This window comes from Henckelia pumila, chromosome 4 (genome assembly GCF_033568475.1).
Source record: "Henckelia pumila isolate YLH828 chromosome 4, ASM3356847v2, whole genome shotgun sequence".
NCBI classification, from domain to species: domain Eukaryota; kingdom Viridiplantae; phylum Streptophyta; class Magnoliopsida; order Lamiales; family Gesneriaceae; genus Henckelia; species Henckelia pumila.
The window spans coordinates 149,526,279-149,550,034 of record NC_133123.1 but is presented as its reverse complement, the minus strand read 5'-3'; the positions used below and the strand labels follow the sequence as shown (position 1 = coordinate 149,550,034).

The 23,756-nt window shown below is 37.5% G+C and overlaps 1 protein-coding gene and 2 non-coding genes across 3 annotated transcripts; 2 read left to right on the top strand and 1 right to left on the bottom strand.

Moving 5' to 3' along the window:
* Positions 1 to 16,005: 16,005 nt before the first annotated feature.
* LOC140870107 (small nucleolar RNA R71) lies at positions 16,006 to 16,112 on the top strand. The gene has a single exon (XR_012147087.1). It is a non-coding gene; the product is annotated as a small nucleolar RNA R71 (small nucleolar RNA).
* Positions 16,113 to 18,490: 2,378 nt separating this feature from the next.
* LOC140862043 (uncharacterized) lies at positions 18,491 to 20,170 on the top strand. Its single transcript, XM_073265048.1, has 2 exons — positions 18,491 to 19,663; positions 19,748 to 20,170. The coding sequence occupies exons 1-2, from the start codon at positions 18,491 to 18,493 to the stop codon at positions 20,168 to 20,170; spliced, it is 1,596 nt and encodes a 531-aa protein (XP_073121149.1).
* On the bottom strand, positions 18,494 to 18,600 carry LOC140869919 (small nucleolar RNA R71). The gene has a single exon (XR_012146908.1). It is a non-coding gene; the product is annotated as a small nucleolar RNA R71 (small nucleolar RNA).
* Positions 20,171 to 23,756: the final 3,586 nt, after the last annotated feature.

Genomic DNA, 23,756 nt, shown 5'->3' with positions numbered 1-23,756 from the left:
TCCGAACTAATCGCATGTCTTCTTGTGGCGGAAAAGAACAACGAATTGTTAGTAAGAAATCATCAATCCCGACCCACTGGATCAACGGCATTTCCTGAAGCAAATGTCGTAATGAAAAATAAAAACCAAAATCAAAGGCATAGACCAGATTTTGGTCGTGGACGAGGTCGAGGAAATGGGCGTGGACGTAAAAATTATCGCGGACATGGTCGTGGTCGTGGCCGTGGATATGAAAATAATCGAGGTAGTTATTTCAATAACTCATCTCAAAAGAACGTCACGAATCACCCACCAAAAAGGCAGCATGAAAATACGAGTGAAAATGAAAATCACTCAAAAAGATCTGAGAGTGTTTGTTATAGATGTGGCACTCCAGGACATTGGTCACATATTTGTCGAATCCCTGAGCACCTATGTAAGCTCTATAAAGAATCGACAAAGGGAAAAGGAAAAGAGACAAATTTTGTTGAAGATAATGACCGTTTAATTGGTTCAACTAGTTTCAATGCTGCAGATTTTTTTGAATGATTTCGAAGACATTGATTAAAATATTGGTGGGACTACATTGTAACAAATTTGTATTTTTCATGCATTCTTGTATTATAAAGCATGTTATATTTTGCATTTGTATTGTAATTAATTTTTCTTTATTGCATTTTTTGTGAAGTTTGATATGGAAAATGCTATGAGCAAACATGAAAATAATATCATGGAAATTTGCATACCAGATAGTGGTACAACACACACTATTCTGCGAGATGAAAGATATTTCTTGGAAATAAAACCAACAAAAACAATGGTGAATACCATATCAGGTCCTGTAGAATTGATTGAAGGTTGTGGAAAAGCACATTTTTTGTTACCTAATGGTACAAAATTTCTTATAAATGATGCTTTATATTCACCACAATCGAAAAGAAATTTGTTGAGTTTTAATGACATATACTCTCATGGGTATGATACTGAGACGATAACTGATGGAAATCAGAAATATATGTGTCTTACCACATATAAATCAGGAAAGAAATATGTGGTTGAAAATTTATCAATGCTCCCTGCTGGATTGCATTATACACATATAAGGCCAATCGAATCAAATATGGTGGTTAATAGTTCTTCAATATTAACAAATTGGCATGATCGATTGGGACATCCTGGTTCAATAATGATGCGAAGAATTATTGAAAATACGCATGGTCATCCATTGAAAGACCAGAAGATCTTTCAGAATAATAAGTTTCAATGTAAAGCATGTTCTCTTGGAAAACTTATTATAAGACCATCGCCAGCTAAAATCCAAACTGAATCACCCATATTTCTTGAACGTATTCAGGGTGATATTTGTGGGCCAATTCATCCACCATGTGGACCATTTCGATATTTTATGGTATTGATCGATGCCTCTAGCAGATGGTCACATGTATGCTTATTGTCAACTCGGAATGTGGCATTTGCAAGATTGATGGCTCAAATAATAAAATTGCGAAATCAATTTCCCGATTATACAATCAAGAAAATAAGACTTGATAATGCGGGAGAATTTACATCCCAGACTTTCAATGATTATTGTATGTCAATGGGAATCACTGTTGAACATCCTGTAGCTCATGTTCATACGCAAAATGGATTAGCTGAATCATTGATTAAACGTCTACAACTGATTGCTAGACCAATGATTATGAAAACAAAACTCCCTATTTCTATATGGGGACATGCAATTTTACATGCTGCGGCATTAATTCGCATCAGACCAAGTGCATATCATAAATTCTCCCCATTGCAACTTGCATTTGGTAAAGAACCAAATATCTCTCATCTGAGAATTTTTGGATGTATGGTGTATGTGCCTATTGCACCACCTCAACGATCAAAAATGGGTCCACAAAGAAAAATCGGTATTTATATCGGTTATGATAGTCCATCAATCATTCGATATCTTGAGCCTCAGACAGGCGATGTGTTTACAGCACGCTTTGCTGATTGTCATTTTAATGAAGAAATCTTTCCAGTGTTAGGGGGAGAAAAGAAACACATCGAAAAAGAAATCACATGGTATGTACCATCATTGTTACATTTGGATCCAAGGACCAAACAATGTGAGAAAGATGTACAGCAAATTGTGCACATGCAAAGAATTGCAAATCAAATGCCAGATGCATTTGCAGACACAAAAGGGGTAACAAAATCATATATACATGCTGTAAATGCCCCTGCTCGAATTGAAATTCCAAAGAAACAAATTGAAGACACTCATGATTTCATAAAATGCTTGAAGCGTGGAAGACCAGTCGGTTTCAAGGATAAAAATCCTCGGAAAAGAAAAGGCATAGAGAAACACGACGATCATAAAATAGAAAATGGTGTTCCAGAAGAATCACCTGATGATGAAAATATTCTGTCAGAACCACAAACTGACGAGAATCGTGAAATCTCTATCAATTATATTAATACTGGAAAAATATGGAACCGAAAAGACATAGAAGATATTGATGAGATATTTTCTTATAATGTGGCTTGTGACATCGTAAATGAAAATGAGGATCATGAACCAAAATCTTTTGGTGAATGTAAAACTCGTCATGATTGGGTCAAATGGAAAGATGTCATCCAGGTTGAATTGGATTCGCTGAATAAATGCAATGTTTTTGGACCTATAGTCCTCACACCTGAAGGTGTAAAACCTGTTGAATACAAATGGATTTTTATTCGAAAGCGAAATGAAAAAAATGAAATAGTCAGATATAAAGCTAGACTTGTTGCACAAGGTTTTTCTCAAAGGCCTGGAATTGATTATGAAGAAACGTATTCTCCTGTTATGGATGCAATTACGTTTCGATATTTGATTAGTTTGGCAGTGTCTGAAAATTTGGAAATGTGTCTTATGGATGTTGTTACAGCTTACTTATACGGATTACTTGATAGTGATATATACATGAAAATCCCTGAAGGAATTAAGATGCCTGAAGCACAAAGTTCAAAAACCAGAGAATTTTATTCTGTAAAATTGCAAAGATCATTATATGGGTTAAAGCAATCCGGCCGAATGTTGTATAATCGGCTAAGTGAGCACTTGATGAAAAAAAAATATGTAAATGATCCAATATGCCCTTGTGTTTTCATCAAAAAAACAACATCCGGATGTGTAATTATTGCTGTATATGTTGATGATTTAAACATCATTGGAACGAATAAAGAAATTCAAGAAGTTATGATGTACTTGAAGGAAGAATTCGAAATGAAGGATCTTGGAAAAACCAAGTATTGTCTGGGTTTGCAAATCGAACAAAAATAATGTGGAATTTTTGTTCACCAGGCAAATAATACAGAAAAGATCCTTAAACGTTTTAATATAGATAAATCAAATTCATTAAGTAATCCAATGGTTGTAAGATCATTAAACATAGAAAAGGATCAATTCCGTCCATGTGGAGATGATGAAGTTATTCTTGGTCCAGAAGTACCATATCTAAGTGTCATTGGTGCCCTTATGTATCTTGCAAATTGCACTAGAACTGATATATCTTTTGCTGTAAATTTATTGGCAAGATTCAGTTCATATCCAACAAAGAGGCACTGAAACGGAATTAAACATATATTTCGTTATCTACGAGAAACAACAGATTTGGGACTTTTGTACTCAAAAGACACCAATCAAAGTATCATTGGTTATGCTGATGCTGGATATTTATCTGATCCACATAAGGCACGTTCTCAAATCGGATATGTATTTACTCGTGGAGGCACCGCAATTTCTTGGCGTTCACAGAAACAAACACTCGTAACAACTTCATCAAATCACGCTGAGATTATTGCGCTACATGAAGCAAGCCGTGAATGTGTTTGGCTAAAATCAATGACTCAACATATCCAAACTTCTTGTGGATTATCAGTAGACAAGAAGCCTGTGACGTTGTATGAAGACAATGCTGCATGTATTGCTCAAATGAAAGAAGGATACATCAAAAGTGACAGAACAAAACATATACCCCCAAAGTTCTTTGCCTACACTCAAGAGCTTGAGAAGAATAAAGATATTGATATCTGTTATATTCAATCAAGTGAGAACTCATAAGATCTCTTCACAAAGGCACTTCCCACGACGATATTCAGAAAGCATATATACAACATTGTGATGCGCAATCTGCGGAATATGTGAAGAATCACTCATGTTAACATGAGGGGGAGTTTACGTGGCTGCACTCTTTTTTCCTTACTATGGTTTTTATCCCACTGGGTTTTTCCTAGTAAGGTTTTTAACGAGGCAGTATAAAACACGTAATGAAGACAGTCATCATATCACGATCATCACAAGGGGGAGTGTTGAAAAATATTATTATTATTAATATTATGTTGAATATTGAATGTTGAATGTTGAATATTGAGTTGTAAAATGTAGAAAATTAGTGTGTGATGATGTAGATGATGATGTATTTATTTTTGGACTAATCTCAAATGTGGATCTATAAATAGATCTTTATTTGTGATGAAAAATACAATTGAATTGAGAGAAAAATATTTGTGAAGTGTAGAATTTGATATATTTTGAGTTTTGGAGTTTTTACTTTTTACCATAAATTTTTAATTTTTCACAACAAAATACTCTAATTTCTAAAACCTACTTTTAGAATGCATGCGATGCAATCAATTCAAGGTTATTAACGTTAGAAATTAACTTGGGTCTAACTCACTTCAAAAGCTAACTCAAGAAGTGAAGGTTGCCCTTGTCTATATTAAGGGCTCCAGGAACTCTATCCTACCGATGTGGGACAATATTTCAACACACACCCACACCTATCCTATCGATGTGGGACAATATTTCAACACACGCACAGGAATGAACATCTGGAGCGTGAATATATTAACGAGTGGTCTAACTATAGGCAGCCCAATTATGGACGGTCCAACACACACGGAGGGCCTGGTCTCTGATACCATGTTAAAAACTGACTTAGGCCTAATTCACCTCAAAAGCTAGCTCAAAAAGGAAGGATTGCCCTTATAGGGCTCCCAGGAACTCTATCCTACCGACGTGAGACAATATTTCAACACGAATATCAATATTATTGATGTTTTAGTCTAATAAAAATATTAAAGTGTAAAAAAAAAAAAGAAGGTAAAATCGATATAAACAAACAAAAAAATACAAAACCTGTGGAACGGACCCTAGAAATTAATTGAATTTGGAAAGGATACGTGATTGTGAGCAATAGACATATCCCATCAATTTATTGTGGGCAGTAGCAGTGGGTCAGGTAAATTCGTGTTCGTTTGCTCGTTCTTTGCTACTCCCGGAGATTTACTCCCCCTTCCTTCATTAAGTGACAAGTGTCATTTATATTTACTTTTATTTTGTTTATTTTTTTTTATTTCCTCTCTCTTCATTTATTCTTATTTTTTTCTCCCTTTTTTAAATCGTTCTATTTTGATTTTTGAAAACTACTTTTCTATTTCTTATTGAAGTGTTTCACTTTTTCCTTTTTCCTTTTATTTTTTTTTTCTTCTTATTATTATTAATTTCATCTTATCCAGGTTTATTCCTATAAAATTGAATCTTAGCTTTGTATGTTTTAATAGTTAATATTAATATATACATACAGACATTCAATTTTGATAAAATAAGAAGTTAAATTTTATACGATAAAATCTTAAGATTACAAAGAATTTTCATGTACTAATGAAATATTTTCTAATTTTTTGTAAATATTATAATCACCAACATAAAAAATTTTTATCTTTGTGAAAAAAATACTTTTATCGTTTTTTTCAATTTTTAAATTTTATAATATCTATATGTAACTTTGCGTTAAAAATGAGAGTTTTAAATTATATATTTTAAAATTAAAAAGATTTTAAAAGAAACAATGAAGTACGGTTCAAAAAAAAAAACAATGAAGTAGTGTATAAAACTATCAGATATTAATGAAATTTTAATTCATATTGTGTTATTAAAATTCAAGAAATATAAAATTATGTATACCATGCATTTGTAATTTTTTTTGTTGAAATGGAGAATTTAAAATTGCAAAAAAACTGAAAGAAACAAGGTTTTTTATGATTAGAATTTATAAAAATTTGGGACATATTTTTAAATTTTTAATTGTACCATATAAAATTTTAGGTTTTATTCATTATCTAAAAATTAAGAGGGTTTTATAGGAATAACTATGTTATTGCTTGATCTACAATTAAGAGTATTAATTTTTATAAAATAAAAACAATAGTAAATAATAAATAATAAATAAGAAAATAAAAAAAGGATACAATAATAAGAGTATGAAACAAATAATATTAAAAAATCTCAAGAAGGAAAGAAAGAGAATTGGGAGTAATGAAGAAAGAGAAAAAAAACAAAATATAAATTAAAAAATGACACATGTCACTCTATGAAAAGGGGGAGTAAACCTCCAGGTAGAAATCGGCATGGCTTAGGAAACTTCTGACTCCCTTGACTGTTGTAGGTGGAGGCAAATTTTGAATAACGTGCACCTTGGCCCTGTCCACCTCGATCCCCTGTTCAGAAATTCGGTGACCCAATACTATACCTTCTGTCACCATGAAATGACACTTCTCCCAGTTCAGCACCAAATTTGTCTCCTCGCATCTCATTAAAACAGAATTCAAGTTATGCATACATGCATCAAAAGATTGACCGAAAATAAAGAAATCATCCATGAAAATTTCTAAAAAAAATTCGACCATATCATGAAAAATGACAGTCATGCATCTCTGAAAAGTAACAGGAGCGTTACACAACCCGAAAGGCATACGTCTATAGGCAAACGTACCATATGGGCAAGTGAAAGTCGTTTTATCCTGAACTTCAGGTGCAATCGCTATTTGATTGTATCCTGAATACCCATCTAAAAAACAGTAAAACTCATACCCAGCCAGTCTCTGTAGCATTTGATCAATGAAGGGGAGAGGAAAATGATCCTTACGGGTTGCGTCATTTAGTTTTCTATAGTCTATGCACACACGCCAACCTGTAACTGTCCTAGTGGGTATCAGTTCATTATTCTCATTCTGTATGACAGTAATTCCCCCCTTCTTTGGTACACATTGCACCGGACTCACCCATTGATATGAATTCTTAATGTATGAAAGGCAAACACGACTATATTAAAATCGTACCCTCAATCCAATAACAAAAGAAATCAAAAAATTGCCCGATCTTGAAAACAAGTAAAAAGTTTTGGATTAACCACCTCTAGCTTACAACGAAACTAGCAACAGTAATCACGAAGAAAACAATTGATCACAACGGAACCTTCAGAAAACCTGTTTCTGACAATCCACGAGGATAATCAATTGACAAATGCCACAAATTTGAAAACTTTGATAAGTTTCATTTTTGGGTAAGCAAAAGCTTAATAAAATTCTAGAGAGAATTTTGTATTGAATAATCAATAATCTGAAATCTTCATTCTCATTAAAATAATGAATGTTTGTTGTATTTATATTACAACTATAAAATAATAAAAGATATCGCGATATAATTCAAAATATATCTAAGGATATCAAAGATATCTCTTAAAAGTTTCCTAGTAGAAATAAAACTCTCAAAAATAAGAAAATAATGCCAAAAATATCAAAAAGTCTCGCATACACACAAAACGCCAAACTGTGTGAGAGAGAGTGCAGGCGCGGGCGCGCATAGGACTCTGTCCTGAAATCTTAAAAACAACGGGGTCAGGCGCGGCCGCGCATAAGGTCCTGTCCGCCATGCGCGGGCGCGCGTCAATGAAGCACGGGCGCGCATACCTCTCGGGTCTTGTCACCTCTTTTTATGTTTTCTTTGATATTTCCTCTACTCTCTTGACTTCTTTGGACTTCAATAAGATTATAACATCCCTCAAAATGATCTTCAAGCATTCCAATGTCCATTATCAACGATTGAAGCGCATCTTTAAATTTCTTAGCTCGTCCTCTCATAATCTGTCCTCTTGGCATCTCCAACGGATCCTTAATCACTTGATCAACATGCGAGCTATCCATGATCGCATCATCCTCCCCTTCTTGAAAAGGATTTGTCCTCAAATCTTGATCATCTCCTGCATCAAATGGAGACAAATCAGAAACATTGAAAGTAGCACTGACGTTATACTCACCTGGTAGATCTAATTTGTAGGCATTGTCATTGATCCGCTCCAAGACTTGGAAAGGTCCGTCGCCTCTAGGTAACAATTTAGAACGCCGCTTCTCCGGAAAACGCTCCTTCCTCAAGTGCAACCAAACCCAATCACCCGGTTCAAATACAACCTTCTTTTTACTTTTATTTGCTTGCTTTGTGTATTGCAAGTTCTTTTTCTCAATGTTCGCTTTCACCTTCTCATGCAAATTTCTCACAAACTCAGCCTTTTTCTTTCCATCCATACTAACCCTTTCACTCATAGGCAAATAAATCAAATTCAACGGGGTTAAAGAATTAAAACCATACACAATTTCAAATGGTGAAAAAATTGTAGTAGAATGCACACTACGATTATATGCAAACTCCACAAATGACAAATATTCTTCCCAACTCTTCAAATTCTTTTTAATTATAGCACGCAACAAAGTTCCTAATGTCCTATTAACAACCTCAGTTTGACCATCCGTTTGAGGATGACACGTAGTCGAAAACAGTAATTTAGTACCAAGCTTGCACCATAATGTTTTCCAAAAGTAACTCAAGAAACGAGTATCTCTATCAGAAACAATACTCCTAGGCATGCCATGCAATCTAACAATTTCATTAAAGAACAAGTTCGCAACATGAGATGCATCATCAGATTTATGACAAGCAATAAAATGAGCCATTTTTGAAAATCTATCAACCACCACAAACACAGAATCCTTCCCCTTCTTAGATCTTGGTAATCCTAAAACAAAATCCATCGAAATATCTACCTATGGTTCACTAGGAACAAGAAGTGGGGTATACAATCCATGCGGTTGTGTCTTAGACTTAGCTATCCTACAAGTCACACATCTCTCACAAATACTCTCAACATCATGCTTCATATGTGGCCAATAAAAATGTTCATGCAAAGTATCATAAGTTTTAGCCACACCAAAATGCCCTATCAAACCACCCCCATGTGATTCCCTAACAAGTAATTCACGTATGGACGATTTAGGAACACATAATTTATCTTCCTTAAACAGATATCCATCATGCATGAAAAATTTATCCTTCGGACCATGCAAACATGACACATAAATCTCACCAAAATCATGATCATTGGCATACAACTCCTTCACATACTCAAATCCCAAAAACTTAGAGTCCAGAGTAGATAGAAGCACATACCTTCGTGATAGAGCATCTGCTACCACATTTTCTTTCCCTTGCTTGTACTTGATAATATAGGGAAAAGTCTCCACAAACGCCACCCACTTGGCATGTCTCTTGTTCAGCTTTTGTTGTCCTTTGAGATGTTTCAAAGACTCATGATCCGTATGAATCACAAATTCTTTTGGCCTCAAATAATACTGCCACGTTTCAAGCACATGAACCAAGGCATAGAATTCCTTGTCGTAGGTAGGATAATTCAGCGCTGCTCCACTTAGCTTCTCACTGAAGTATGCAATTGGTCGTCCACCTTGCATCAACACACCGCCAATTCTTACACCTGACGCATCACATTCAATTTCAAAAGTATTAGAAAAATCAGGTAATACAAGTAAAGGAGCATTAATTAATTTCTGCTTAATGATATCAAAAGACTTCTCTTGCTCCTCGCCCCAATGGAATGGAACATTCTTATTGATCACTGCAGTCATAGGAGCCGCCAAAGTGCTGAAGTCTTTTACAAATCTCCTATAGAAACTTGCAAGACCATGAAAACTCCGAACGTGGCCAATTGAAGTAGGCGTTGGTCAATCTCGAATTGCACTTACCTTGTCCTCATCAACTTTGATTCCTTGAGCACTCACAACAAAACCAAGAAACACAAGTTCTTTTGTACAAAACACACACTTTTTCAAATTAGCATACAAATTCTCAGCCTTTAGTGTGATTAGCACAATTCTCAAGTGTTCAACATGCTCATTCAAATTTTTGCTATACACCAAGATATCATCAAAGTATACCACAACAAATTTTCCAATATAAGCACGCAAGACATGATTCATCAATCTCATAAAAGTACTAGGTGCATTAGTTAACCCAAATGGCATAACCAACCACTCGTACAATCCATATTTCGTTTTGAAAGCAGTTTTCCACTCATCGCCTTCTCTCATCCTAATTTGATGATAACCACTTTTCAAATCAATTTTACTAAAGATGCTAGAACCATGCAATTCATCCAACATATCATCTAGCCTAGGAATAGGATGTCTATACTTGATGGTAATATTGTTAATGGCTCTACAATCAACACACATTCTCCATGAACCGTCTTTCTTAGGCACTAACAAAACAGGTACAGCACAAGGAGACATCGACTAACGCACAAATTCCTTTTCGAGAAGTTCACTTACCTTCCTTCGTAGCTCTTTTGTTTCCTCCGGATTACTCCTATAAGCTGGACGATTCGTTAACGCACTTCCGAGCACAAGATCAATTTGATGCTCAATTCTCCTCAAAGGTGGTAGTCCTTGAGGTAAATCCTCCGGAAATAATTCTTCAAATTCCTGCAAGAGAGAAACAACATTGCTCGGAAGATTTCCGGCTATATCACTTGTGTTAAGGAGAATCTCCTTATAGAAAATCAACACAAGTGGAGTATGCACATGTAAAATCTCTCGCAACTCACTCTTTTGGACCATATATATTTTTTTATCGGCCTCTTTCCTCTCAATTTTTTTCTCATTTTTTTTTTCATTCTTTTTTTCTAAGGCCATCTCACTTTTTTGTTCACTCTTTTTTTTGGCCTCTTTTTTCTTTTTCTTTTGCAAATGATCCTCCAATATTTGCTTTGGAGTCATAGGAAACAATACAACAGATTCCTTTTTCATAGTAAAGGAATAACGATTTTTAAACCCATCATGTGTCACCTTCCTATCAAATTTCCACGGTCTACCCAACAAGATATGACACGCTTGCATAGGCACCACATCACACACCACTTCATCTCCATATTTCCCAATTGAGAAAGGCACCACAACTCGTCTAGTCACTCTCACTTCAGAACTATCATTAAACCACTGCAATCTATAGGATTGAGGATGCTTTGAAGTAGGCAAACTCAATTTCTCAACAAGCTCGCTACTTGCGACATTGGTACAACTACCCCCATCAATGATGACACTACACACTTTGTTTTTCACAAAGCATCTAGTATGAAACAAATTTTCCCTTTGATTTTCTTTCTCTTTCTTTTGTTGCACATTCAACACTCTCCTAGTCACCAACAACTCTCCAACGACTGCCTTATATCCCTCGTCATCGGGATCCTCCAATGCAGGAAGATCATCATAATTCTCCTCCTCACTCTCCGATTCAACCTCACCACCATCATTCACAATCATTATTTTTTTTGTTAGGACACTGACTAGCAATATGACCAAGACCTTGACATCTAAAGCATTTAATATCCCTAGAATGATTATTGGGAGTTTCAAATTTACCTTGCACTCCTTGCTTTGGTGTTTCTTGCTTGGTGTCAACTTTTGGTTTGGACACCGGCTTGACATCCTCTCGTTTTCCAATGTTTGGATGCCAAGGTGTAGTAGTTCCTCCACCCGAGGACACTCGACCAATGCCTCTCCTTTTAAGCCGTAGCTCCACTTTCATAGCTAATTGTACCATCTCTTCAAGATCCACACAATGTCATAGCTCCACTTGGTCGTGAATATCTCTATTCAAACCACACAGAAATCGAGCCACTGTTGCCTCACTATCCTCCTCAATGTTAGCCCGGATCATAGTAATCTCCAACTCCTTGTAGTAGTCTTCTACACTCCTCGAGCCTTGCTTCAAATTCTGCAATCGCTTAAACATATCACGATAATAGTAATTAGGAACAAACCTTTTCTTCATTATTCACTTCATCTCCTCCCATGTTTCAATAGGCCTCTCACGATTTCTCCTCCTAGATGTAGTCAGTTGATCCCACCAAATTAGAGCATAATCCACAAACTCAACAACTGCTAACTTTATTTTTTTCGAATCGTTGTAGTTGTGGCAGTCAAACACCGACTCCACTCTCATCTCCCACTCCAAATAAGCCTCTGGATCAGATTTCCCATTAAACGATGGAATTTTCATCTTAATCCCATTAATATTCCCATCTTCTCTACCCCCTTCAGTATACCTCCCTCGCATTGCTTCTATTCTATTTCTTCCATCCTCTTGACCTCGCCTATTCCTACCCGAATTCTCACCAAAACTCCCATCATCCTCACTAACTTCAAGTTTACTTATCCTTTCATGCATTGTTTCCAACTCCGCTCTCATTGCTTCCCTTATCATTGTACTCAAATCTTTCTTTGAAAAATTTTGACTATTTGACCTCATCGTACCTGCAAGAAAAAAAGTTAGTAATAAAATTCCTCACACAAGTTCTCACAAGTCCCTCCAAACGAATTCACTCAATCACTCTTTTTTTTTCACTTAAAATTTATGTAGGCTTTTGCTTGGTAAAAGTGAATCAAACTCTCAAGCTCATAACTTGTAGACACTTGAAGATTGACTCTCGAAGACTGAAAAAAACAAGATGAATAAATTTATGAACACTCGAATTTTGACTTGAACCCAAGGATGAACAATTGACAACAAGTTATCTTGCTTCTTCAATATTTTTTTTTTTGAAGCTTTCGATCCTTTCTATTTTTTTTTGATCGATTTTTTTTTTATAACTTTTAGCACAAGACACGAGACTTGGATAACAAGTTTGAAAGAAACGACACAAAAATTCGACGAAGGAAATATTCCAACGAAGAACGATGAAGAATGGGTAAGAAAAACGAAGAACGCGAAGAACAGAGATAGATGAAGATAGATACTTACTTGATTCAAAACCTTTGCTTTGATACCAAATGATATGAATTCTTAATGTATGGAAGGCAAACACGACTATATTAAAATCGTACCCTCAATCCAATAACAAAAGAAATCAAGAAATTGCCCGATCTTGAAAACAAGTAAAAAGTTTTGGATTAACCACCTCTAGCTTACAACGAAACTAGCAACAATAATCACGAAGAAAACAATTGATCACAACGGGACCTTCAGAAAACCTGTTTCTGACAACCCACGAGGATAATCAATCGACAAACGCCACAAAGTTAAAAACTTTGATAAGTTTGATTTTTGGGTAAGCAAAAGCTTAATAAAATTCTAGAGAGAATTTTGTATTGAATAATCAATAATCTGAAATCTTCATTCTCATTAAAATAATGAATGTTTTTTGTATTTATATTACAACTACAAAATAATAAAAGATATCGCGATATAATTCAAAATATATCTAAGGATATCAAAGATATCTCCTAAAAGTTTCCTAGTAGAAATAAAACTCTCAAAAATAAGAAAATAATGCCAAAAATATCAAAAAGTCTCTCACACACACAAAACGCCGAACTGTGTGAAAGAGAGTGCAGGCGCGGGCGCGCATAGGACTCTGTCCTGAAATCTTAAAAACAACGGGGTCAGGCGCGGGCGCGCGTGGGCAGGCGCGGGCGCGCATAAGGTCCTGTCCGCCATGCGCGGGTGCACGTCAATGAGGCGCGGGCGCGCATACCTCTCGGGTCTTGTCACCTCTTTTTATGTTTTCTTTGATATTTCCTCTACTCTCTTGACTTCTTTGGACTTCAATAAGATTATAACATCCCTCAAAATGATCTTCAAGCATTCCAATGTCCATTATCAACGATTGAAGCGCATCTTTAAATTTCTTAGCTCGTCCTCTCGTAATCGGTCCTCTTGGCATCTCCAACGGATCCTTAATCACTTGATCAACATGCGAGCTATCCATGATCGCATCACCCATGGACTATCAGATATAGGATAAATGATACCTGCATCCAGAAATTTGATCGTTTCAGCTTTGACAACTTCCTGCATTTTTGGATTCAATCTCCTTTGTGGTTGGACCAATGGGTTGATGCTCTCTTCCATTAAAATCTTGTGCATGCATATGGATGGATTGATTCCTTTTATATCCGCCACTTTCCAGGCAAACACACTCTTGTGTTTCTTGAGCAACTCCATTAGTCTGGCCTCCATCTCACCTGTCAAAGAAGAAGATATTATGACAGGTAACTTATCATTCTCACCTAAAAACACATATTTGAGATGGATAGGTAATGGTTTCAATTCCACAGTAGGTGGTTCCTCAAGGCTTGGTTTATGGAGGATTAAATCCTTCCGGTCACCAAGGTCTTCAAGTCTAAGCTTTCCACCTCTTCTCCATGACTGGTTGTCATTCAAATATGCAGTCATCTCTTCAATTCTGTCACTGAGATCTTCCACATGCTCAGATATAAGTGCAACTTCTAATGGTTCCTGAAAAGTATCCTGCACATAATCAAATAACAGTGAGTCCACTACATCCAGTTGAAAACATTCTTCATTATTCTGAGAAAATTTTAAAGCATTAAAAACGTCAAACGAAATTTTCTCTTCCCCCACTCTCAACAGTAACTCTCCCTTCTGGACATCTATTAGTGCCTTTCCTGTTGCCAGGAAAGGTCTACCCAAGATGAGTGGCATGCCCAAATCCTCTTCCATATCTAGCACCACGAAGTCCATGGGAAAGATGAATTTGTCCACTTTTATAAGCACGTACTCGATTATCCCCCGTGGATATTTGATGGACCTGTCCGCCAGTTGTAACAAAATTCTGGTGGACTTTGGTTCTCCCAAGCTCAATTTATTAAACACAGAGTAAGGCATTAGATTTATACTAGCACCCAAATCACATAAAGCTTTATGAAATTGAATATCATTAATCACACAAGGGATAGAGAAACTCCCTGGATCTTTTTGCTTTAATGGGATTTTATTTTGCACTAGTGCTGAGCAATTCTCAGTCAGACTAATCATTGCATGCTCCTCCAGTTTCCTCTTGTTGGAGAGGATCTCCTTCAAGAACTTCGCATAGCTTGGCATTTGCATCAGTGCATCAGCGAAGGGAATATTAATATTCAATTTCTTGAATACTTCCAGGAATTTGCCAAACTGAGAATCTAGTTTTGCCTTCTTCAGAGCTGCTAGGAAAAGGTGGTGGCACAACAATTTTTTCTTGTGAAGTGGGTGAAAGTGTTGGGATAGATGACTTACCTGAAATTTTTTCTGATGCCACCAATTCTGGCTCTTTCTCGATCTGTGGTGCAGGCTCTACTGTCTTTCCACTCCTCAGTTCAATTGCTTTTACCTGCTCCTTCGGATTCTTCTCCGTGTCACTCGGCAAGGTACCCTGATCTCTGCTGGAAATTGTTTTGGCCAATTGCCCTATCTGATTCTCCAGATTCTTTATTGAGGCATCTTGATTCTGCATGCGGGTTTCAGTAGATGATATGAATTTCTGCATCATCTGCTCCAAGCTCGATTTCTCCTCTTGAGGCTGTCTGCCGCAGTTCTGATTCCCATATGGTTTATTGTTCTGTCCACCCCACGAGAAATTTGGATGCTGTCTCCACCCTGGATTATAGGAATTCGAGAATGGGTCATTCCTTGGGCGATTTTGATTTCCCATGTGACTTGCCATAATTCCCTCTGGTTGAGAAAATGTTTGACAGTCTTTCGTGAAATGCTCTGCACCACATTTTTCACACCACACTTCTTGAATTCGCATCACAGAGTTTCCTACACTCAGTTCCTCAATTCTCTTGTTCATGACTTCAAGTTGAGCGGCCATTGAAGTGAATGCATCAACTTGATGCATTCCTGCGGGTCTTCTGACTGCATTCCTTTCTGATTGAGGATGATAGCTACTGGATGCCATCTCCTCAATTAACTCATATCCGTCCTCTGGTGATTTCCATAACAGATTTCCACCTGCAGCTGCATCTAACATGGTACGATTTGAGTGAGGAAGACCATAATAAAAAGTTTGTACCACAAGACCGTCTGGTAGTTGGTGATGTGGGCATCTCCTCAGTAGATCTTTGTAGCGCTCCCATGCTTCATAGAGTGTTTCCTGTTCACCTTGAGCAAATGTTGTAATGTCTGCTCTGAGTTTCATTGATTTGGACGGTGGGAAGTATTTAGTGAGGAAGGTCTTTGCTAGATCATCCCAAGTAGTTATGGACCCTGCAGGTAGATTGGTTAGCCATGCTTTAGCTTTATCTCTTAAAGAAAAAGGGAATAAACGCAAACGAATAGCGTCATCAGAAACTCTCTGCATCTTAAAAGTATCACAGATTTCTAGAAAATTTGTCAGGTGAGCATATGGATCATCTATTGTCATCCCACCAAACTGGACTGTGTTTTGCACCATTTGAATGATAGCAGGCTTTATTTCAAACTGATTTGCTGCTATTGTTGGCCTGATGATGTTTGATAGGAGTCGTTTTTGTGCGTTATTTTTGCTTGTTTTGTGTTTGTTTTGCATTAGTTTCGTTTTCGTTGTGTCTGTTTTTACCATTCTTGTTTCGTTTATTGTTTTAAAGTTTTTTTGTAGTCACTCCTCTGGTTTATTTATTTTTATTGCAGGAAATCACCAAGAAATGCTGATACTTGGTGAGAAGGTGATGCACAATTGAGGCGGTGAGGATAGCGCAAGAAGAAAAGCACATTTCTGAAAAAAGAGGGGGTGCGCTCGCGCGGAAATTTTCTATCGCGCGGGCGCACTCATCAATTGTAAAACAGTAGCTGGCAGAAAGGCATGGCGCCCGTGCAGCAATTTTTTACCGCGCGGGCGCAACCACGAACTTGGGAAACAGTAGTAGCCAAATTTTCAGGCGCCCGCGCGGTAATTTTCTACCGCTCAGGCGCGATGCGCTGACGTGAAATTTTATTTTTTTTAGAGAGTTTATTTCGGGAAGGATTCTTGGGGACTTTAAATACAATTCTTTCATTAGTTTTTTAGGGTAGAGACGGATGCACATCAGGTTAGAGACGGCGGCTGAGCAATTCAAGATTTCTCTTCTTCGTTGGGAGTTTTTCTTTCTTCTCTTCTGAATTTTTATGTTAAACACTTTTGAGATTGAATTTTTGTAATGAATTCCAGTAGCTAAGTTTTTATTTTGTTGGAATCGAGGGGATCCTAACCCCGAAACACTGTAGTGTGATTGAATCACCGGACGTATTGAGATTTGATTTATGTTTATAATTGATTTTATCATGTTTTTCTTTCTATGTTGATGATTAGCTACCCTTAACATAGATTTGTAAATTGTGAATTGTTATCGAGAGATAGGTTCCTAATTTGGACGAATGATAGAATCCATGGACTTAAAATATGCATAGAGATATGATATTTAGTACATGTTGATAGTCATAGACCACCAGGTTGAAAGTTGTAGAATTCATAGAACGTAAAGCAATCAGTCATGATAAATAATTAAAGAGATTTAATTATTTCACTGATTTGATTAGTTTGACATCACCTCGAGAGAGAGTGTCAATGTTAAAGGAATTTTTGTCAAATTTATAAGAATAAATTAAATTCCAATCGTCCAGTTCAATTAGGGGAAAGGTGAACCGAAATTCCAACAAAATCATTTTGAATTGGTGTTCTTCAGTCTGAGAATTGATTGTTTGATTGTGAAATCCACTTTTATTTACGTTGAGTTCTTAATTAATTTTAAATGTTAGATAATTCCAAAATCAAATTTGAGATACTTTGTGTAGTTGAAAATCAACGAGAAAAATTACTATTGTTAGTCCCTGAGGACGATACTCGTACTCAGTACATTTTATTATAACTTGAATCGTGCACTTGCGATTATTATCGACTGGATTTGAGAGATTTTTTAAAGAAAATTGAAGTGTTAGTATTCCGTCGATCAAGTTTTTGGCGCCGTCGCCGGGGACTAAATAGATTTTAATTTGTTTTATTTAATTTTTCTCTATTACAATTTTAATCACTCATTTTCATCTGTGGATTGCAGGATTCTCTTGCAGTACATGCAACACTCACCTGAGGAACTATTGCCTTTTGATTCAGAAATCGAGAGAACTTTTCATAGGAGAAGAAGGCAACAACAACAACAAGAAATGGAAGAAGAACATGAACAGGAACAACCAGTTTACAGATCCATGATGGATCTTGCCTTGCCAAACATTGAAGGTGCTAGACCAAGAATCATCCGGCCAACTGTAGCAGCTAATCACTTTGAGATAAAGCCGGCCATTCTTCAAATGATTCATAACACACTTCAATTTGGTGGGAGTGTCATTGATGAACCATATGTACACATCACAAATTTTCTGGAAATTTGTGATACATTCAAGATACAGGGAGTTTCTGATGATGCTATTCGGTTGCTTTTATTCCCTTTTTCACTGCGAGACAAGGCGAGAGCATGACTAACGAATTTACCTGCAGGTTCCATCATAACTTGGGATGATTTGGCGAAGTCTTTCCTCACCAAATACTTTCCACCATCTAAGTCAATGAAGCTGAGAGCTGATATCACAACTTTTTCCCAAGGAGAACAGGAAACGTTTTATGAAGCATGGGAGCGCTACAAGGATTTACTGCGGAGATGTCCACACCACCAATTACCAGAGGGTCTTGTGGTACAAACTTTTTATTATGGTCTTTCTCACTCAAATCGTACCATGTTAGATGCAGCTGCAGGTGGAAATCTTCTGCGAAAATCGTCAGAGGATGGCTTTGAATTAATCGAAGAAATGGCATCTAGTAGCTATCATCCTCAATCTAAAAGGGGTGCAACCCGAAAATCTACTGGAATTCATCAAATTGATGCATTCACATCAGTGGCAGCTCAACTTGAAGTCATGAACAAAAGGATTGAGGAACTAAGCGTGGGAAACTCTGTGATGCGAGTACAAGAAGTGTGGTGTGAAAAATGTGGTGCAGATCATTTCACGAAAGACTGTCAAACATTTTCTCAACCGGAGGGAGTTATGGCAAGTCACATGGGAAATCAAAATCGCCCAAGGAATGACCTATTTTCGAATTCATACAATCCAGGGTGGAGACAGCATCCAAATTTCTCATGGGGTGGACAGAATAATAAAGCATATGGGAATCAGAACTACAGCAGGCAACCTCAAGAGGAGAAATCAAGCTTGGAGCAGATGATGCAGAAGTTTATATCATCTACTGAAACCCGCATGCAGAATCAAGATGCATCGATAAAGAATCTGGAAAATCAAATAGGGCAATTGGCCAAATCAATTTCTAGCAGAGATCAGGGTACTTTGCCAAGTGACACTGAGAAGAATCCGAAGGAACAGGTGAAAGCAATTGAATTAAGGAGTGGAAAGACGGTCGAGCCTGAACCAAAAAGCGAGAAAGAGCCAGAAACAGTTACATCAGAAAAAACTTCAGGCAAGTCGTCTATCTTAACACCCCCACCCACTTCACAATCAAAAATTGTTGTGCCACCACCTTTTCCTGCAGCTCTTAAGAAGGCCAAGCTAGACTCTCAGTTTGGTAAATTCTTAGAAGTGTTTAAGAAATTGAATATCAATATACCCTTCGCTGATGCACTGATGCAAATGCCAAGTTATGCGAAATTCTTGAAGGAGATCCTCTCTAACAAGAGGAAATTGGAGGAGCATGCGATGATAAGTCTGACGAAAAACTGCTCGGCACTGGTGCAGAATAAAATCCCACTAAAGCAAAAGGATCCAGGGAGTTTCTCTATACCTTGTGTAATTAATGATGTTCAATTTCATAAGGCTTTGTGTGATTTGGGTGCGAGTATAAATCTAATGCCTTACTCTGTGTTTAGGAAATTGAGTTTGGGAGAACCAAAGTCCACCAGAATGTCGTTACAACTGGCGGACAGGTACATCAAATATCCACGGGGTATAATCGAGGACGTACTTGTAAAAGTGGACAAATTCATCTTCCCCGTGGACTTCGTAGTGTTAGATATGGAAGAGGATTTGGACATGCCACTCATTTTGGGTAGACATTTCCTGGCAACAGGAAAGACACTAATAGATGTCCAGAAGGGAGAGTTGCTTTTAAGAGTGGGAGAAGAGAAAATTTCGTTTGATGTTTTTAATGCTTTAAAATTTTTTCAGAATAATGAAGAATGTTTTCAACTAGATGTAGTGGATTCACTGTTATTTGATTATGTTCAGGATACTTTTTAGGAATGATTATAAACGTCACTTATATCTGAGCATGTGGACGATTTCAGTGATGAAATTGAAGGGATGACTGCATCTTTGAATGACAACCAGTCATGGAGAAGAGGTGGAAAGCTTAGACTTGAAGATCTTGGCAACCGGAAGGATTTAGTCCTTCAGAAACCAAGCATTGAGGAACCACCCACTTTGGAATTGAAACCATTGCCTACCCATCTCAAATATGTATTTTTAGGTGAGAATGATAATTTACCTGTCATAATTTCTTCTTCTTTGACAGGTGAGATGGAGGCCAGACTAATGGATGTGCTCAAGAATCACAAGAGTGTATTTGCTTGGAAAGTGGCAGATATCAAAGGAATAAATCCGTCCATATGCATGCACAAGATCTTAATGGAAGAGAGCATCAACCCATTAGTCCAACCACAGAGGAGACTAAACCCAAAGATGCAGGAAGTTGTAAAAGCTGAGACGATCAAACTGTTGGACGCAGGTACCATTTATCCTATTTCTGATAGTCCATGGGTGAGTCCAGTGCAGTGTGTACCAAAGAAAGGGGGGATAACTGTCATAAGGAATGAGAATAATGAATTCATATCTACTAGGACAGTTATAGGTTGGCGTGTGTGCATAGACTATAGAAAATTAAATGACGCGACCCGTAAGGATCATTTTTCTCTCCCGTTCATTGATCAAATGCTAGAGAGATTGGCTGGGTATGAGTTTTACTGTTTTTTAGATGGGTACTCAGGATACAATCAAATAGTGATTGCACCTGAAGACCAGGATAAAACGACTTTCACTTGCCCATATGGTACGTTTGCCTATAGACGTATGCCTTTCAGATTGTGTAACGCTCCTGCTACTTTTCAGAGATGCATGACTGCCATTTTTCATGATATGGTCGAAAATTTTTTAGAAATTTTCATGGATGATTTCTCTATTTTCGGTCAATCTTTTGATGCATGTCTGCATAACTTGAATTCTGTTTTAATGAGATGCGAGGAGACAAATTTGGTGCTGAACTGGGAGAAGTGTCATTTCATGGTGACAGAAGGTATAGTTTTGGGTCACCGAATTTCTGAACAGGGGATCGAGGTGGACAGGGCCAAGGTGCAGGTTATTCAAAATTTGCCGCCACCCACGACAGTCAAGGTAGTTAGAAGTTTCTTAGGACATGCTGGTTTTTATCGGCGATTTATTAAGGACTTTTCAAAAATTGCCAAACCTTTGTCTTCTTTGCTAATGAAAGATGCCCTTTTTGATTTTGATTCAAATTGTTTGCAGGCCTTTGAGGTGTTGAGAGAAAGACTGGTGACTGCGCCAGTACTGACATCGCTAAACTGGGATCTTCCATTTGAGGTAATGTGCGATGCCAGTGACTCTGCTGTTGGTGCGGTACTCGGCCAACGAATAGACAAGGTATTCCGAACTATCTACTACGCTAGTAAGACTCTTAATGAAGCTCATCTAAATTATGCCACCACTGAAAAGGAGTTGTTAGCTGTAGTATTTGCACTGGACAAATTTCATTCGTACCTTGTACTTTCAAAAATCACAGTTTACACAGATCACTCTACTATTAAGCACTTGTTGGCAAAGAAAGATGCAAAACCTAGACTGATTAGGTGGATCTTACTTTTTCAAGAATTTGATTTAGAGATCAGGGATAAGAAAGGTGTTGAAAACGTAGTAGCTGATCATCTGTCTAGATTAGAATGCATTCCTGATGATGCACAAAACGAAGTAGAGGACATAGATGATTGGTTCCCTGATGAAAAACTTTTCGCCATAGAGAGTTCACCATGGTATGCACATTTTGCTAATTTTCTGGTCACAAGCACACTCCCACATAATCTATCTTTCCATCAGAAGAAAAAAATTTTATCGGATGTCAAGCACTACTTTTGGGAGGTACCATTTTTGTTTAAAATATGTGCTGACTCAATGATTCGGAGATGTGTGGCGGAAGGAGAAATGCAAAGCATCCTCATTCATTGTCATGATCTTGAGGTAGGTGGCCATGCTAGGCCAATCAAGACTGCAGCAAAGGTACTTGAATGTGGGTTCTATTGGCCCAACCTTTTTAAGGATGCGCGCTTATTTGTCTTAGCTTGTGATATATGTCAGCAGACAGGTAATATCTCTAACCGAAATGAAATGCCTTTACATAATATCATTGAGTGTGAGATATTTGATGTTTGGGGAATCGACTTTATGGGACCATTTCCACTTTCTTTGACAAAAAAATACATTTTGGTCGCAGTCGATTATGTTTCAAAATGGGTAGAGGCCGAAGCTTTTGCAACAAATGATGCACAGGTTGTACTGAAATTTTTGAAGAAAAATATTTTTAATCGGTTTGGTACACCCCGTGCAATAATTAGTGATGGTGGCACCCACTTTTGCAATAAACTTTTTGACAAACTCTTAAAGAAATATGGTGTCAAGCATAAAGTCTCTACCCCATATCATCCCCAGACCAGTGGCCAAGTGGAAGTATCAAATCGAGAGATCAAACAGATTTTGGAGAAAAGTGTGAGTACTAATCGGAAGGATTGGGCACTTCGACTTGATGATGCCTTATGGGCCTATAGGACAACATTTAAAACACCTATAGGCACCTCCCCTTATAGATTGTTGTTTGAAAAGGCATGTCATTTACCTGTTGAATTAGAGCATAGAGCATATTGGGCTATTAAGACTCTAAACTACGAATTTGCTGCTGCAGGTGAAAAAAGATTGCTAGAGCTTAATCAACTGGAGGAATTCCACGACAGTGCATATGACATGGCGGTTTCGTACAAGGAACGAACCAAGAGAATACATGATAGGCGCATTCGACAGCGGGACTTCAAGGAAGGAGATGCTGTGTTGCTGTTTAACTCCCGGTTAAGACTATTTCCCGGAAAATTGAAGTCTAGATGGTCTGGGCCCTATAAAATCACAAGGGTGTACCCATCGGGGGCCATAGAGATCAAAGATGCCCGTAACGAGTCGTTCATGGTCAATGCTCAAAGGTTAAAACACTATGTGGGGGGTGATGTGGATTCCATGCCAGTCATCACCACATTGACTGACCAAGACTAGTTTGGGGAGGATGAAAAGTCAAGCTCTCGACTTTAAATTGAGAACTACATTCTACCTTTTTCTTTTATTTATATGCATTTTTGTTCATTTTAGTAAATGTTAGAACTTTTTAAGTTAATTCCTTTTATTTCTCGAGTTTGAGTACTGTCTCTGAAAAATTTTCAAAACGAGGGGGTGAGCTCGCGCGGCAGTTTTCTGCCACCCGCGCACCCAAAGCCACTGTCCCGCAAAAATTTTTAAAGAGGGGGTGCGCTCGCGCGGCAGTTTTCTGCCACCCGCGCACCCAAACCCACTGTCTCAAAATTTTTTTAAAAAAGGGGTGTGCGCCCGCGCGGCACTTTCCTACCGCGTGGGCGCATCGCGCAAACTCAGATTTTAAATGTCCGATCCCCTTCTTTCTTTCTTTAATTCCCCTTCCCTTTTTCCTTCTAACCCTAATCCCTCCCGCCGCCATCTCTCTCTCTCATTCTATTACTTTATTTCTACTCTCAATTTCACAGGT

Coding starts and splice junctions, on each gene's coding strand:
- LOC140862043 (XM_073265048.1), top strand. CDS start 18,491: ATGAAGCTGAGAGCTGATATCACAACTTTTTCCCAAGGAGAACAGGAA. Junction 19,664..19,747: donor CGAAAAACTGCTCGGCACTG/GTGCAGAATAAA, acceptor CAATTTCATAAG/GCTTTGTGTGATTTGGGTGC.